Here is a 15,096-nt window from a genome sequence, read left to right as displayed (position 1 = left end):
ATGCCTACCATGTAATGTGCTGATAGGGACTGTTGGGGGTTCATACAATAAAACATGTCACTAGGACATTTTACTGGTACAAAGATTTATCAGAAACTTCAAAAATATTGTACTTGGACAAAAAGAGGTTTATTAGGACTAAAAAAGGTTGGTATATAATGTTCCATTATTATGGACAACAAAAGAACAAACAGGTTGAAATGGGTTACTTTTATGAGTATAGTTTATTAATAAAGAATTATTTAGAACATGAAGGACAAACAATACAGCATCAAGACACTATCAAACATGTATGTCTTTCCGCAACAGAGCCATCCTTATGTGTGAGGGTGCGTGTGCATGATCGTGATATAAAATATATGTCATAGCTTCCTTTTCATGATCACAATCTTGTGAAACCCCGAACCGTCCAAGATCCCCCCACAGTCCACCAATAGCTGTCCCTCAACTATTTGAGACGCCTCCCACAGCCCCCCCCCCCCCCCCCCCTCCGAAAAAAACCCACAATAAATTCCATTCCCCACCCCCATGAACCCCCCAACGCACCAACCAAGAGAATGACCTAAAGAGAAAAAAGGAAAAGACAGAAGAAAACAGCACACAACAATGCAAAAAAATAAAATAAAATTAATACATTTAAAACAAAGGACATCAAGGACAACTGAAATCATAACAGCAATGCCAACTTTATATGTTTGTGTGCAGGTCTGGCTCCATTACATGTATGTGCGTGTTCTTGTATGTGTTTATTTGAATGAGAGTGTGTGTGTATATGCATGTGTACAAACACCTGCATGGCATCAGCCTCAGGCGAACCGGCATTAGTTGTAAAAACACTGCCACTTAGTGTCATTCAAATGTACTTTTATTATGTTTTATTTTGGCTTTTTTTCCCGTTTATCTTTTGACCATCATTCTCTCTCTTACACAGCAACTCCACTCCCACTTGTCTCCATTTCTACACACCAACCCTCAGCTTCCATCAGCCCATCCCATCTGTCTCTGCTGGCCACCCACTTCGTGTTTCTACGCAACACATATCTTTCAACTATGCTATGATGTTTAACGTACAATTTCAATCTATCTAATCGAATAGAATCTACAGACTGCGAGTTGAAGATAAATACTTTTACTAAGAGTTTTAGTATACTAGTAATTGACTGACCCGGTCTCTCCAGATCTCCTAACAGTACTATTTATAGGGTCAATTTTAGATCAATGCTATGCATTTTCAGCCATTCCTGAACCTGAGACCAGAAACCTGAGGCCTGCAGAGCTTCGATGATTTTATGCCCCAAATATTCAACATTTTGTTGGTGGCAGGAATTCTATATAATAATTTGAGCTAAAAAAGCATGAAGTCTTGAATCTTGCGTTGTTTTATATATCAGCTCAAACACCCTGTACCATGGAATCGGTACATCAAAAATCTCTTGCCAACTATTTTGCAATCTGTATGGCACAGTAAATAGTATTGTTTGTTATTGGTGTGGCAACTTGGAGACCAGATAATGAGCACTACTTATCTTTGATGTATTTTAATGTGTGTGTGTGTGTGTGTGTGTGTTTGTAGCATATTATAAATGAGAGGACAAAAGAGGTAGGGTGGAAAGTTAAACTAGGTAAACTCATAGGGAAGAGAACATGAGCCAACCAGGGACATCCCAGTTACACCTGTATATGACAGGTATCAGGTATAGTCAATCACATGATCAGAATTGACCTGTCTCTGTTTTTATATTTTCCTGTTTTGTGACCTATTGCCAAGGCGATAGTCAAAGGGTTAGGGTTAGATCCCAGGTCAGTGTACCTAAGTCTGTGCACTCTGGGATTATAAACATCTAGCCAGCCTGAGAGAATGTGATAAAAATAATCCACCACTTCAATAAAAGTATAATGTTTTCGAGTTCCAGTCATATCTTTGCAGGCAACAGTGATTATGATGATTCTGTATCAGAGATGTTCAAGGATCAATGGCATGAACTGAATTGGTGAACTGAACCGTGACATCAAGCATGTGTTATGGAAAGATGGAAAGTGAACGTTTCTAAGATGTGGGTTGAATTTGAGCCAGTAGTGTGAAGCAGGGGGAGACAAAAAGGGTAATTTGAATCCAGTTTGAAATTCTATTAAATGTATGAATTACAAAAATGATTCCTTACATTATTCAGATCCAAAGTTAATGCCATTACCATTATTTCATTATCACAACCGTTGCCCACTATAGCTCTGTTTGAATCTATATACACAAACACAATGCCAAGCCATGTCAGTCTGGCAAAATTAGAAGAGCCATTTATCGCAGCTGTCTCACTAATCCTTGTTTGGTTCAATTGAGAATACCATCAAAGTTCATTACTAAATTTTTTAGATAGAACCATTCTCATGATTTTCATTAAATTCTATTTATTAGTATCATTTTAAACTTAAAGGTAACCTTTTCTCTTTCCCACTGGGTTCTTCTTTTTCTCCTCTATTCTCTCTTTGAGCTTTTCTTTATTTCCTCCTCTCTTCTCTTTTCATTTTTTTTTCTATTTGCCTTTTCCTTATTTTTCTCTTTTCTACTCTGCCCTCCTAACATACTCTTCCTTTCACCTTTTCTGCTCTTCTCCAATTTCATTTTCTTCCCTTTGTCATGTTCACTCCTCTTTTCCCCTCTCCCTCTTATACTCTTGAAGCAAAAACATGTGGTTGTTTCCTCTGGGATGTCTGTCAGTCTGTTCTGAAACATATGAACTGAACTGGGAGATTTACTGTGGTTAGTTTGGCTCATCGTTGTCACATCACAATCCTCTCCTAACTTTGCCACTTCAACCTGTATTGTCTTTAACTCACCACCATTTCTTTTTGCTGTTCTACCATCCCCAGTGTCATCTATTATTCTACCTGGCTTTGTCTTTGCTGCACCATCTCTATTCCTCTTTCTCTCATTATTATCTCCATCTCTGTCCGTCACAACCGCATCCTTTCTACTCATCACATCACCCTCTGTTCCATTTTCCAAGACATGATCTACATCCACAACAATATCCTCCCGTTTCCTTGCCTTATCTCTTTGATTCTGTCCAGCTTCATCCACAACATCCACAACTATAACCTCCCTTTTCTTTGGCTTATCTCTTTGATTCTGTCCACCTTCCTCCCCTTCTTCCAGATCTCCTTTTACACCATGATACTTTCTTGTCATTCCCTCTTCCCTGCTCCCTTCATCATTCATTTGCATCTCAACATTGGCCACTTCACCTTCCTGTTCTTTTTGTCCAACAACATCATCCCCTACTTTCTGTTCTTTCTCTCCATTAAAATAATTGTCTTTATCATCAGTAGCAGCAACGTTATCCTCTCCACTCAAAACGTTTATGTTCATCTGTCTTATCATATCACCAACCTTTCCATCATCATTCTGTCTTTCCTCTGGGACAACTTCTGTTCTCCCTACCAAGTCAACTGTATTGATAGATTGATTTGATTTAACTTTTCTGTCTTCTTCTTCTTCTTCTCTTGTTCCGCTGGCTCCCATCTCAAAGGAACAGGAAGGAGTAGATTGTTGAGAGTCACTGAGTGAACATTTGTGATCGTTTTCATGGTTCATCTGACGATCTGGAGAATCCACTTAGAAACGGAGGGAAATTGACAGAGTGACAGAGGTAAGTAACACAGGTTCACTGTGATTGATCAAATAGAGGAATGTTTGACCTTATGGAGAAGTAAAATCACATGAATGACATGTGATAAAATAGAACCACATAGATAAAAAAGACAATTCACATTTGTTAACTTACATTTCCTGTACATAAGCAGGTACGCACTCTGGGACCTACAGTAATGGAATAATAATTAGTTACTTCAAGGCTTTTCTAATTTGACAATTACACTTAATTAAATGGACACAAGTTTGCAAATAAATTGCACCCACATCTATATTTACCTAAAACTCTCATCTTGTTCAAATGGTTTTGAATTGAGCTGTAAGAGAGGAGCAGCAGTGTTCAACTATAACTAGGGATGGTACGCATGTTGAGGAAATAGCAGGGTAGTATATACTAGATTTTAAAAAGCTAAGTATACCTTACCTGTGTGACGTAGCTGTCATCGAACACATACCAGTTGTGATCATCATAGGACTTGATTCTAGCAGTGTAATGTCCACCTCTTAGACTTCCCACATGGTCCACAACTGCATAGAGTTCATAGTCACAGTCCTGTTCAGAGACATTGAGTAAATCAAAAGGTCGCCCATGAACAGGAAAATCCCTGAGCTTTTTCAGATAGGTCCAAAAGTAGGGAAAGGTACAGTGAGGAGGAGGGCTATAAAGGAACACACTGAAAACACATATTACAATCCTACTCTATTTTTAAAGGCAATTAACATTACTACCTAAGTTATACAACTTAATGAAAAAGTGTTTTATAACATAATAACCTGTATAAAATAACATTTTATAGTTACCTTTGTCTGTAACATTCGAGGCACCTCCACACAGCTCTCAATTTTGACATAAGACATCCTGTTGTAGTCAAACTCAAACCTCTTGAGGAGCAGAGTTAGAATCTCTGGGGGATGTACCATCTTACATGCCTGGAGACACCAAAACACACTATTATCACACCTCTAGAAGACCCAGTAACATAGTATTTTCACAGTGTTACCTTTTTTTAAGAAGCTTTTGATACAAGTATCGATGTAGCATATTGATTGAGTATTGATTGTATACCATTACTCACAAGGATTGCATCTGTTTTCCCATCGCAGTGGTCACAGTACATCTGATTGTCACCACTGACAGTTGAAGACTTGAAAAAATCCTCCAAACCATCTCTCTGAAAAAGCAAACAGTATTGTATCTTGCACCTCCAACGTCAGCAGCCCAACGGTACAGTGGTATTTGCCTCAACCAATTTGTCACAAAATATCAAATGTTGGTATCATTATCATACAAGACTAAATGTAATTCATTTGCTTTTTTCCTCAAATTCCAACATACAGTAAATCCATTCTCACTGAACGAATATGCTGTTAATTCAAAAACATTTAACTAGATGTATATATATATTTTTTACAATACAAAATTTGCACATGCCAACTACAATTACATTTCATGAAGACACATTGCATACTACATGCCATTTGAAGTATTTGACAGCCCTGTATGTATAACATGTTAGAGTTGCTATAACATGTGAAATAGACATTTCCCTACCACACTGTAGTTGTTATCTTCCATAGAGAGAGGCACAGTCCAAAATGGACCAACTTCCTCACTGTTCACATGACGGTCAGATATAGAACAGGTGGCAGTGTGCTTCAAATGTCCTTGAAATACCTAAAAAACAAACTTTTGTCAGTCTTGTAATTTCATAATTTCTATACATTGAATTGCACTTACATTTGTTGAGCGAAGCAATACCTTAGACACATCCGGATTGACCTTGCTTAAAATCTTCTCAAAATATTCAGCAGCATCACCTTGCTCGAACACTGCATTAGAAGCAATAAAAACAAGTAATGGTACATCCTTTGATCTAATGAATGATAGTGCTACACTCATTAAGGCAATAGGTTATACTTCAAAGAATACTCTTTTCAATGGTATCATCAAATACCGTGCTATTAAAGTGCCTGTACACCTATACTGATACTTAAAATGCTGATTATTTCTCAGCTCTGATACTTTTGCTTGACTTACCCTTTTCAATGCCCAGTTTTGATGTGACATCTTTAGTGTGAGCTTGTTTTTTCTTTAAAGTCTCAAATAAACATTTCAGCTGAAGATCAAAAGTGTTCTGTTCAACATTATCCTGCTCTTGGCTGTAAATGAGACATTTAAGAACAATAAATTGTTATATTTATTAGCAACATCTCCTAATAACTTATTGGCAGTTAAGATTCATAGTATTATTGTCAATAGCCAATAAATGTACTCTTATAGCCACTAGGGATAGAGGCTACTTGGTTACTGTATATCTCCAAAAGTGCATAGCTTGTTACCAGTTTTGAAAAGCTTTTGACAATTGCCAGTAAATGGCCTGGCTTCTTTTGTATTCACAACAGAAAATGTGACAGAAGAGTAGGAGTACCCAAACCTTTCCACAGCCTCTCTGAAGCCCTTAGTCATGAAGAGGACCTGCAGCACACTGTTCAAATAACAGGTTGCCCCTTGATTGTGCAAACCATAATAGAGTATGGTTTTATTGTCTAAAATAAGGACAGAATATGAATAATTAGTGGCATGATGACTGACAGAGAGGCAGCTCATACAGTAGCTATATTGTGTTGTGTCGTCTAGGCTAAATACTGTATATGTCATTATGCAATGTTTTGTGTGTGTAGGCCAGTGGTGGAAAAAGTATCCAATTGTCATACTTGAGTAAAAGTAAAGATACCTTAATATAAAATACCTAAAATAAAAGTGAAAGTCACCCAGTAAAATACTACTTGAGAAAAAGTCAAAAAGTATTTGGTTTTAAATATACTTAAGTACCAAAAGTACATGTAATTGCTAGAATATACTTAAGTATAAATTAGACGAGGTACGATCACGAATATCCTACCAAAGGGACATCAAAAACGGTAATATCCTATGTTTCACGGAATCGTGGCTGAATGACGACATGGATATTCAGCTAGCGGGATACACGCTGCACCGGCAGGATAGAACAGCACACTCCGGTAAGAACATATTTGTGCATATTTGTAAACAACAGCTGGTGCACGAAATCTAAGGAAGTCTCTAGATTTTGCTCGCCTGAAGTAGAGTATATTGTGATAAATTGCAGGCCACACTACTTGCCTAGAGAGTTCTCAGCTATACTTTTAGTGGCTGTTTATTTACCACCACAAACAGATGCTGGCACTAAGACCGCACTCAGTCAGCTGTATAAGGAAATAAGCAAACAGGAAACCACTCACTCAGAGGAGGCGCTTCTAGTGGCCGTAGGGAAACTTAAATCAGTTCTACAAAATCTCTATCAACATGTTAAATTAGCAACTCAGAGGGCAAAAATTTCTAGATCACCTGTACTCCACACACAGAGACGCATACAAAGCTCTCCCTCGCCATTTGGTAAATCCGACCACAACTCTATCCTCCTGATTCCTGCTTACAAGCAAAAATTAAAGCAGGAAGCACCAGTGACTCGGTCTATAGAAAAGTGGTCAGATGAAGCAGATGCTAAACTACAGGACTGTGTATCACAGACTGGAACATGTGCCGGGATTCTTCCGATGACATTGAGGAATACACCACATCAGTCACTGGCTTTGTCAATAAGTGCATTGAGGACGTCGTCCCCACAGTGACTGTACGTACATACCCCAACCAGAAGCCATGGATTACAGGCAACATCCGCACTGAGCTAAAGGCTAACCCGGAAGCTTCCAAGAAATCCCGTTATTCCCTCAGACAAACCATCAAACAGGCAAAGCGTCAATACAGGGCTAAGATTGAATCATACTACATCTTGAATCATACTACACCGGCTCCAACGCTCGTCGGATGTGGCAGGGCTCGCAAACTATTACAGACTACAAAGGGAAGCACAGCCGCGAGCTGCCCAGTGACACGAGCCTACCAGATGAGCTAAATCCCTTTTATGCTCGCTTCGAGGCAAGCAACACTGAGGCATGCATGAGAGCATCAGCTGTTCCGGACGACTGTGTGATCACGCTCTCCGTAGCCGACGTGAGTAAGACCTTTAAACAGGTCAACATACACAAGGCTGCGGGGCCAGACGGATTACCAGGACGTGTGCTCCGGGCATGTGCTGACCAACAGGCAGGTGTCTTCACTGACATTTTCAACATGTCTGTCACGGCCGTCCTCCTCTTCATCTGAAGAGGAGAGGCGAGATGGATCTGAGGACCAATACGCGGCGTGGTAAGTGTCCATGGTCAATCTTTAATAAAGAAAGTAGTGAACACTGAACACTATACAAAACCAGTAAACAAAATAACAACCGTGAAGCTAATCATATGGACTGTGCTGAAACAAGCCATCAACATAGACAATCACCCACAAACAAACAGTGCAACCCAGGCTACCTAAGTATGATTCTCAATCAGAGACAACTAATGACACCTGCCTCTGATTGAGAACCATACTAGGCCGAAAACATAGAAATGCCCCAAAACATAGAAAAACAAACATAGACTGCCCACCCAACTCACGCCCTGACCATACTAAATAAATACAAAACAACGGAAATAGAGGTCAGAACGTGACAATGTCTCTGTTTGAGTCTGTAATACCAACATGTTTCAAGCAGACCACCGTAGTCCATGTGCCCAAGAACACAAAGGCAACATGCCTAAATGACTACAGATCCGTAGCACTCACGTCCGTAGCCATGAAGTGCTTTGAAAGGCTAGTAATGGCTCACATCAACACCATTATCCCATAAACCCTAGACCCACTCCAATTTGCTTACCACCCAAACAGATCCACAGATGATGCAATCTCTATTGCACTCCACACTGCCCTCTCCCATCTGGACAAAAGGAACACCTATGTCAGAATGCTATTCATTGACTACAGCTCAGCGTTCAATACCATAGTACCCTAAAAGCTCATCACAAAGCTAAGGAACCTGGGACTAAACACCTCCCTCTGCAACTGGACCCTGGACTTTCTGACGGGCCGCCCCCAGGTGGTGGGGGTAGGTAGCAACATCTCCACTTCGCTGATCCTCAACACTGGAGCTCCCCAGGGGTGCATGCTCAGTCCCCTCCTGTACTCCCTGTTCACCCACGACTGCATGGCCAGGCATGACTCCAACACCATCATTAAGTTTGCAGACGACACAAAAGTGGTAGGCCTGATCACCGACAACGAAGAGACAGCCTATAGGGAGAAGGTCAGAGACCTGACCGGGTGGTGCCAGCTCAACGTAACCAAGACTAAGGAGATGATTGTGGACTACAGGAAAAGCAGCACCGAGCACGCCTCCATTCTCATCAACGGGGCTGTAGTGGAGCAGGTTGAGAGCTTCAAGTTCCTTGATGTCCACATCACCAACAAACTAGGATGGTTCAAACACACCAAGACAGCTGTGAAGAGGGCACGACAAAGCCTATTCCCCCTCAGGAAACTAAAAAGATTTGGCATGGGTCCTCAGATCCTAAAAAGGTTCTACAGCTGCAACATCAAGAACATCCTGACCGGTTGCATCACTGCCTGGATCGGCAATTGCTCGGCCTCCGACCGCAAGACACTTCAGAGGGTAGTGCCTACGGCCCAGTACAGCATGGGGGCAAAGCTGCCTGTCATCCAGGACCTCTACACCAGGCGGTGTCAGAGGAAGGCCCTAAAAATTGCCAAAGACCCCAGCCACCCCAGTCATAGACTGTTTTCTCTACTACCGCATGGCAAGCGGTACCGGAGTGCCATGTCTAGGACAAAAAGGCTTCTCAACAGTTTTTACCCTCAAGCCATAAGACTCCCAAACAGGTAACCAAATGCATTGTGTGCCCCCCCCCCCCCCCCCCCCTCTTTTACACTGCTGCTAATCTCTGTTTATCATATATGCATAGTCACTTTAACTATGCTCCCGCACATTGGCTAACCGGGCTATCTGCATTGGGTGGCACCATCCGCCAACCCCTCTTTTTATCATATATGCATAGTCACTTTAACCATACCTACATGTACATACTACCTCAATAAGCCTGAATAAACGGTGTCTGTATATAGCCTTGCTACTCTTATTTTCAAATGTCTTTTTACTGTTGTTTTATTTCTTTACTGACCTACACACACACACACACACACACACACACACACATCTTTTTTTTGCACTATTGGTTAGAGCCTGTAAGTAAGCATTTCACTGTAAGGTCTACCTACACCTGTTGTATTCGGCGCACGTGACAAATAAACCTTGATTTGATTTGAAGTATAAACGTAGAAATAATTTCAAATCACTTATATTTAAGCAAACCAGAAGGCACAATTTTCTTGTTTTTTTTTAAATTTACGAATAGCCACGGGCACACGTCAACACTCAGACATCATTTACCAATGAACCATTTGTGCTTATTGAGTCCGCCAGATCAGAGGCAGTGTGGATGACCAGGGATGTTCTCTTGATAAGTGCGTGCATTGGACTATTTTCCAGTCCTGCTAAGCATTCAAAATGTAACAAGAACTTTTGGGTGTCAGGGAAAATGTATGGAGTAAAAAGTACATTATTTTCTTTAGGAATGTAGTGAAGTAAAAGTAAAAGTAGTCAAAAATATAAATAGTAAATTAAAGTACAGATAACCCTCAAAAATGACTTAAGTAGAACTTTAAAGTATTTTTACTTAAAGTACTTTACACCACTGATGTAGGCCTATATATGATTTTTATTTTTTATTTATTTCACCTTTATTTAACCAGGTAAGCTAGTTGAGAACAAGTTCTCATTTACAACTGCGACCTGGCCAAGATAAAGCAAAGCAGTGCGACAGAAACAACAACACAGAGTTACACATGGAATAAACAAGCGTACAGTCAATAACACAATAGAAAAAAAGAAAGTCTATATACAGTGTGTGCAAAATGCACAAGGAGGTAAGGCAATAAATAGGCCATAGTAGCAAAGTATAAGACTGGAGTGATAGATGAGCAGATGATGATGAGCAAATGGTGGTGCGTAAGTATTGATACTGGTGTACAAAAGAGCAGCAAAGTAAATAAAAACAATATTGGGGTAGGTAGGTAGATTGGGTGGGCTATTTACAGATGGACTATGTATAGTGTGGGAAATGTAAGTCTCCAGCTTCAGCGATTTTTGCAATTCGTTCCAGTCACTGGCAGCAGAGAACTGGAAAGAAAGGCGACTTAAGTCGTTTTTTGGAGTATCTGTATTTTACTTCATTGTTTATATTTTTAAAAACTTTCACTTTTACTTCACTACATTCCCAACGAAAATAATTAACTTTTCCTCCATACATTTTCCCTGACACCCAAAAGTACTATTTACATTGTGAGTGTTTAGCAGGACAGGAAAATGGTCCAATTCACTATCAAGAGGACACGTGGTCATCCCTGCTTCCTCTGATCTGGCAGAGTCACTAACACAAATTAATCAATTAATCATAATTTGTAAATTATGTGTTGGAGTGTTGGTGTGCCCCATTTTTAAAACAAGAAAATGGCGCCACCTGCTTTGCTTAATATAAGAAATGTGAAATGATTTATACTTTCACTTTTGATACTTATGTATATTTGAGCAATTCCATTTACTTTTGATACTTAAGTATATTTAGGACCAAATACTTTTAATCAAGTAGGATTTTACAGGGTGACTTTCACTTTTACTTGAGTAACTTTCTATTGAGGTATTTATACTTTTACGCAAGTATGACAATTGGGTACTCTTTCCACCACTGGATAAAGGTAGCACACATGTCTCTCAAACCCCAATATTTGTATGTGTATGTGTATGTGAATGTATATTATTTCAGTTGTATGACTGCCATTTGGAACTAATAAAATAAAGTAGTTCTATGTCGAGTTCAACTGTATAACAGGCTTACCTGTGTTCACGTTCTCATTTGGATAATAGTGTTGGTGGGTCCAAAAGGGATCCATCATGTCTAAATAATCCATACCCTCATCCACGTATGAGCTGTTGAACGGAAAACATGGGACTTTGTTAAATTGTTCGATTACATTCATACTTCGAATTCACATCTTGAAGGTTTACACCGACGATAGGAGAAACGAGTCTACTACTACTTGATCAATAAATATACGGACTCAAGTTAAACAGCTGTCATTGGAAAGAAGGCACATTTTGTTTTGAGATTGATTTGTTCCGCGTTCTGAGTGTTTCTTTGACAATTTTTACATTGCAAGGTAGTGGAATAGTTTAGTGAAATTGACTTAAATCTTACCAGTATCCTTGAAGAGAAACAGCGGCTTAGAATATATATTGTTGGTGCGCTTTGGTCTATGGTTATTTGTTGTCAGTTTCGAAGAAAACGAAAGCTATTATAGTGCAACTGTCATCTCTCCTAGTCCTCAAACATCACTTTATATTTCAGCTACTCCTTCCTGTCAGTCAACAGAACGATATAATGTAAAGGTGTAGCCTAATCTGCAATATTTACCGTTGTTCATTGGCCATTTCAATTAATTACTTCGGCCTGTCCATTGATATAATTGATAAATGTGTCATTATGTCCAAGCTACAACGGTACTATCCATCATCACATGAATAGGCATCAGTTTGTTTGTTTATTTATTTGATTTAACCGTTATTTAACTAGGTAAATCAGTTAAGAACAAATTATTGTTTACAATGACAACTGCTGTGCAAATGCTGAAGAGATAACCGGTCAATCTAGCTGTTTTATCATTGTTTCGATACTTAGTCATAGTTTGAACTTGGCAATCATTCATATCGCACCATGCACGTCCCTGTTTTGAAAACAGAATGTATTTACTGTTGCTATAGCCTACTACTTAATTTAAAATGATAACAGTGCTGAAAGTCATGAAAGTTCAAGTTTCATGGACTGTATTTGTTTGCTCAGATGTGCTGGCCTAGTTTTTTGGTACGTCCCAGTCATTTTGCATATAATGGAATGTTTGTCAATTATCAGTTGATATCTACACAGGACAGGGACTGTTGGGGGCTCATACAGTAAAACATTATGTCACTAGGACTTTTTTCTGGTACCAAGATTTATCAGAAACTTCAAAAATATTGTACTCAGACAAAAATAGATTTATTGGACTAAAAAAGGTTGGCATACAATGTTCCATTATTATGGACAACAAAAGAACAAACAGGTTGGAAGTCAAATCAAATCAAATCAAATTGTATTATTCACATGCGCGGAATACAACAGGTGTAGACTTTACAGTGAAATGCTTACTTATGAGCCCCTAGCCAACAATGCAGTTTAAAAAAAATACGGACAAGTATAAGAAATAAAAGTAACAAGTAATTAAAGAGCAGCAGTAAAATAACAGTAGCGAGACTATATCGTCTGAGATTCCCAAAGATTGGAAAGCTGCCGCGGTCAATTACTAATTATTGATATTGATGACATACTGTACAATGATATTGAGATGCAAAGGAATGAAGGTTTGGTTGTTCACAAATTCATGAGCACAACAATTGCTATAGAATCACATCAATCTCCATTTTGGCTCAATATGATCAGAGCAAGGGTGATTTGAAGAGTGTTTGTAAATACTATTATTGGTGTGACAACTTGCAACACATGATAAATGAGAGGACAAAATTGGTAGGATGGAAAGTTAAACTAGGTCAACTCATAGGGAAGGGAGCATGAGCCTGAGCATGAGCCAACCAGGGACATTCCAGTTACACCTGTTATATGGCAGGTGGATTCTGATTAAATAAAGTTTTCACAGAACCGCTTGTGCCATCTGTTTCGGGAAAGTACCTGCGTAATTGCGCACCCAACTCACTCAGGTGCTTCGCTATAACACATTTGACATTGTTCGTACACTTGAGTTCATTTGCACACAAATAATCATACAATGATGGAAGACCTGTGTGTTGTCCTTGTTAATGCAGACAGAGAAGAGCTCCAACTTCTTAATCATAGCCTCAATTTTGTCCCACACATTGAATATAGTATCGGAGAGTCCCTGTAATCCTGGATTCAGATCATTCAGGTGAGAAAGAACATCACCCAGATAGGCCAGTCGTGTGAGAAACTAGTCATCGTGCAAGCTGCCAGACAAGTGAAAATTATGGTCAGTAAAGAAAACTTTAAGCTCATCTCTCAATTCTAAAAAACATGTCAGTACTTTGCCCCTTGATAACCAGCACACTTCTATGTTGTAAAATGTTGTAAAAGCATTACATGGTCGCTGCCCATATCATTGCATAGTGCAGAAAATACACGAGAGTTCAGGGGCCTTGCTTTAACAAAGTTAACCATTTTCACTGTAGTGTCCAAAAAGTATTTCAAGCTGTCAGGCATTCCTTTGACAGCAAGAGCCTCTCGGTGAATGCTGCAGTGTACCCAAGGGGCATTGGGAGCAACTGCTTGCACGTGTATTACCATTCCATTATGTCTCCCTGTCATGGCTTTAGCGCCATCAGTACAGATACCAACACATCTTGACCACCAAAGTCCATTTGATGTCACAAAGCTGTCCAGTACTTTAAAAATATCCTCTCCTGTTGTCCTGGTTTCCAGTGGCTTACAGAAGACGATGTCTTCCTTAATTGACCCCCATAAACAAAACAGACATATACCAGGAGCTGTGCCAGGCCCGCCACGTCTGTTGACTCATCCAGCTGTAACACATAGAATCACTGGCTTGTATGCAAAGCAGTAATTATTTCACAACGTCTCCTGCCATGTCACTGATGCGTCGTGAAACAGTGTTGTTTGATGAAGACATTGTCTGTATAGTTTTTTTGTTCTTTTCCCCTAGCATTGTCCCAGCCATATCCCCAGCAGAACGAAGAATTAATTCCTCCACAATAGTATGTGGCTTGCCTGTCCTAGCCACTTGGTAGCTCACCATATAAGATGCTTTTAGCCCCTTCTTATTAATGGTGTCACACCCTGACCATAGTTTGCTTTGTATGTTCTATGTTTTGTTTGGTCAGGGTGTGATCTGAGTGGGCATTCTATGTTGGATGTCTTGTTTGTCTGTTTCTGTGTTGGGGCCTGATATGGTTCTCAATCAGAGGCAGGTGTTAGTCATTGTCTCTGATTGGGAACCATATTTAGGTAGCCTGTTTGGTGTTGGGTTTTGTGGGTGATTGTTCCTGTCTTTGTGTTTGTTACACCAGATAGGGCTGTTTTTGGACAACATAGGACAACAATCAGTCGTATATTGCACAAATCTGGCCTTTATGGAAGAGTGGCAAGAAGAAAGCCATTTCTTAAAGATATCCATAAAAAGTGTTGTTTAAAGTTTGCCACAAGCCACCTGGGAGACACACCAAACATGTGGAAGAAGGTGCTCTGGTCAGATGAAACCAAATTTGAAATTTTTGACAACAATGCAAAACGTTATGTTTGGCGTAAAAGCAACACAGCTCATCACCCTGAACACACCATCCCCACTGTCAAACATGGTGGTGGCAGCATCATGGTTTGGGCCTGCTTTTCTT

General features: G+C 39.7%; 1 protein-coding gene across 1 annotated transcript; it reads right to left on the bottom strand.

Moving 5' to 3' along the window:
• Positions 1-205: 205 nt before the first annotated feature.
• LOC110500501 (uncharacterized) lies at positions 206-12,223 on the bottom strand. Its single transcript, XM_021577896.3, has 12 exons — positions 11,879-12,223; positions 11,519-11,610; positions 6,085-6,196; positions 5,688-5,809; positions 5,409-5,479; positions 5,202-5,324; positions 4,726-4,821; positions 4,451-4,579; positions 4,074-4,202; positions 3,929-3,966; positions 3,783-3,817; positions 206-3,612 (listed from the first exon to the last, which is right to left on the bottom strand). The coding sequence occupies exons 2-12, from the start codon at positions 11,589-11,591 to the stop codon at positions 2,474-2,476; spliced, it is 2,067 nt and encodes a 688-aa protein (XP_021433571.3). The 5' UTR covers positions 11,592-11,610; positions 11,879-12,223; the 3' UTR covers positions 206-2,473.
• Between the last annotated feature and the right edge of the window lie 2,873 nt (positions 12,224-15,096).

The sequence above is a fragment of the Oncorhynchus mykiss genome, chromosome 21, assembly GCF_057628025.1.
Source record: "Oncorhynchus mykiss isolate SJ-2025 chromosome 21, ASM5762802v1, whole genome shotgun sequence".
Taxonomy (NCBI): Eukaryota; Metazoa; Chordata; class Actinopteri; order Salmoniformes; family Salmonidae; genus Oncorhynchus; species Oncorhynchus mykiss.
Note: the sequence above shows the minus strand (reverse complement) of the source record. Positions and strands in the feature narration are given on the sequence as shown.

What these genes read in the sequence shown, in the direction of transcription:
- LOC110500501 (XM_021577896.3), bottom strand. Translation starts at nt 11,591, where the DNA reads ATGGATTATTTAGACATGATGGATCCCTTTTGGACCCACCAACACTAT. An exon ending in GGAAAACAGATGCAATCCTT is followed by an intron (nt 4,580 to 4,725) that starts GTGAGTAATGGT and finishes TGGTGTCTCCAG; the next exon opens with GCATGTAAGATGGTACATCC. An exon ending in CTCGAATGTTACAGACAAAG is followed by an intron (nt 4,203 to 4,450) that starts GTAACTATAAAA and finishes GTCTCTGAACAG; the next exon opens with GACTGTGACTATGAACTCTA.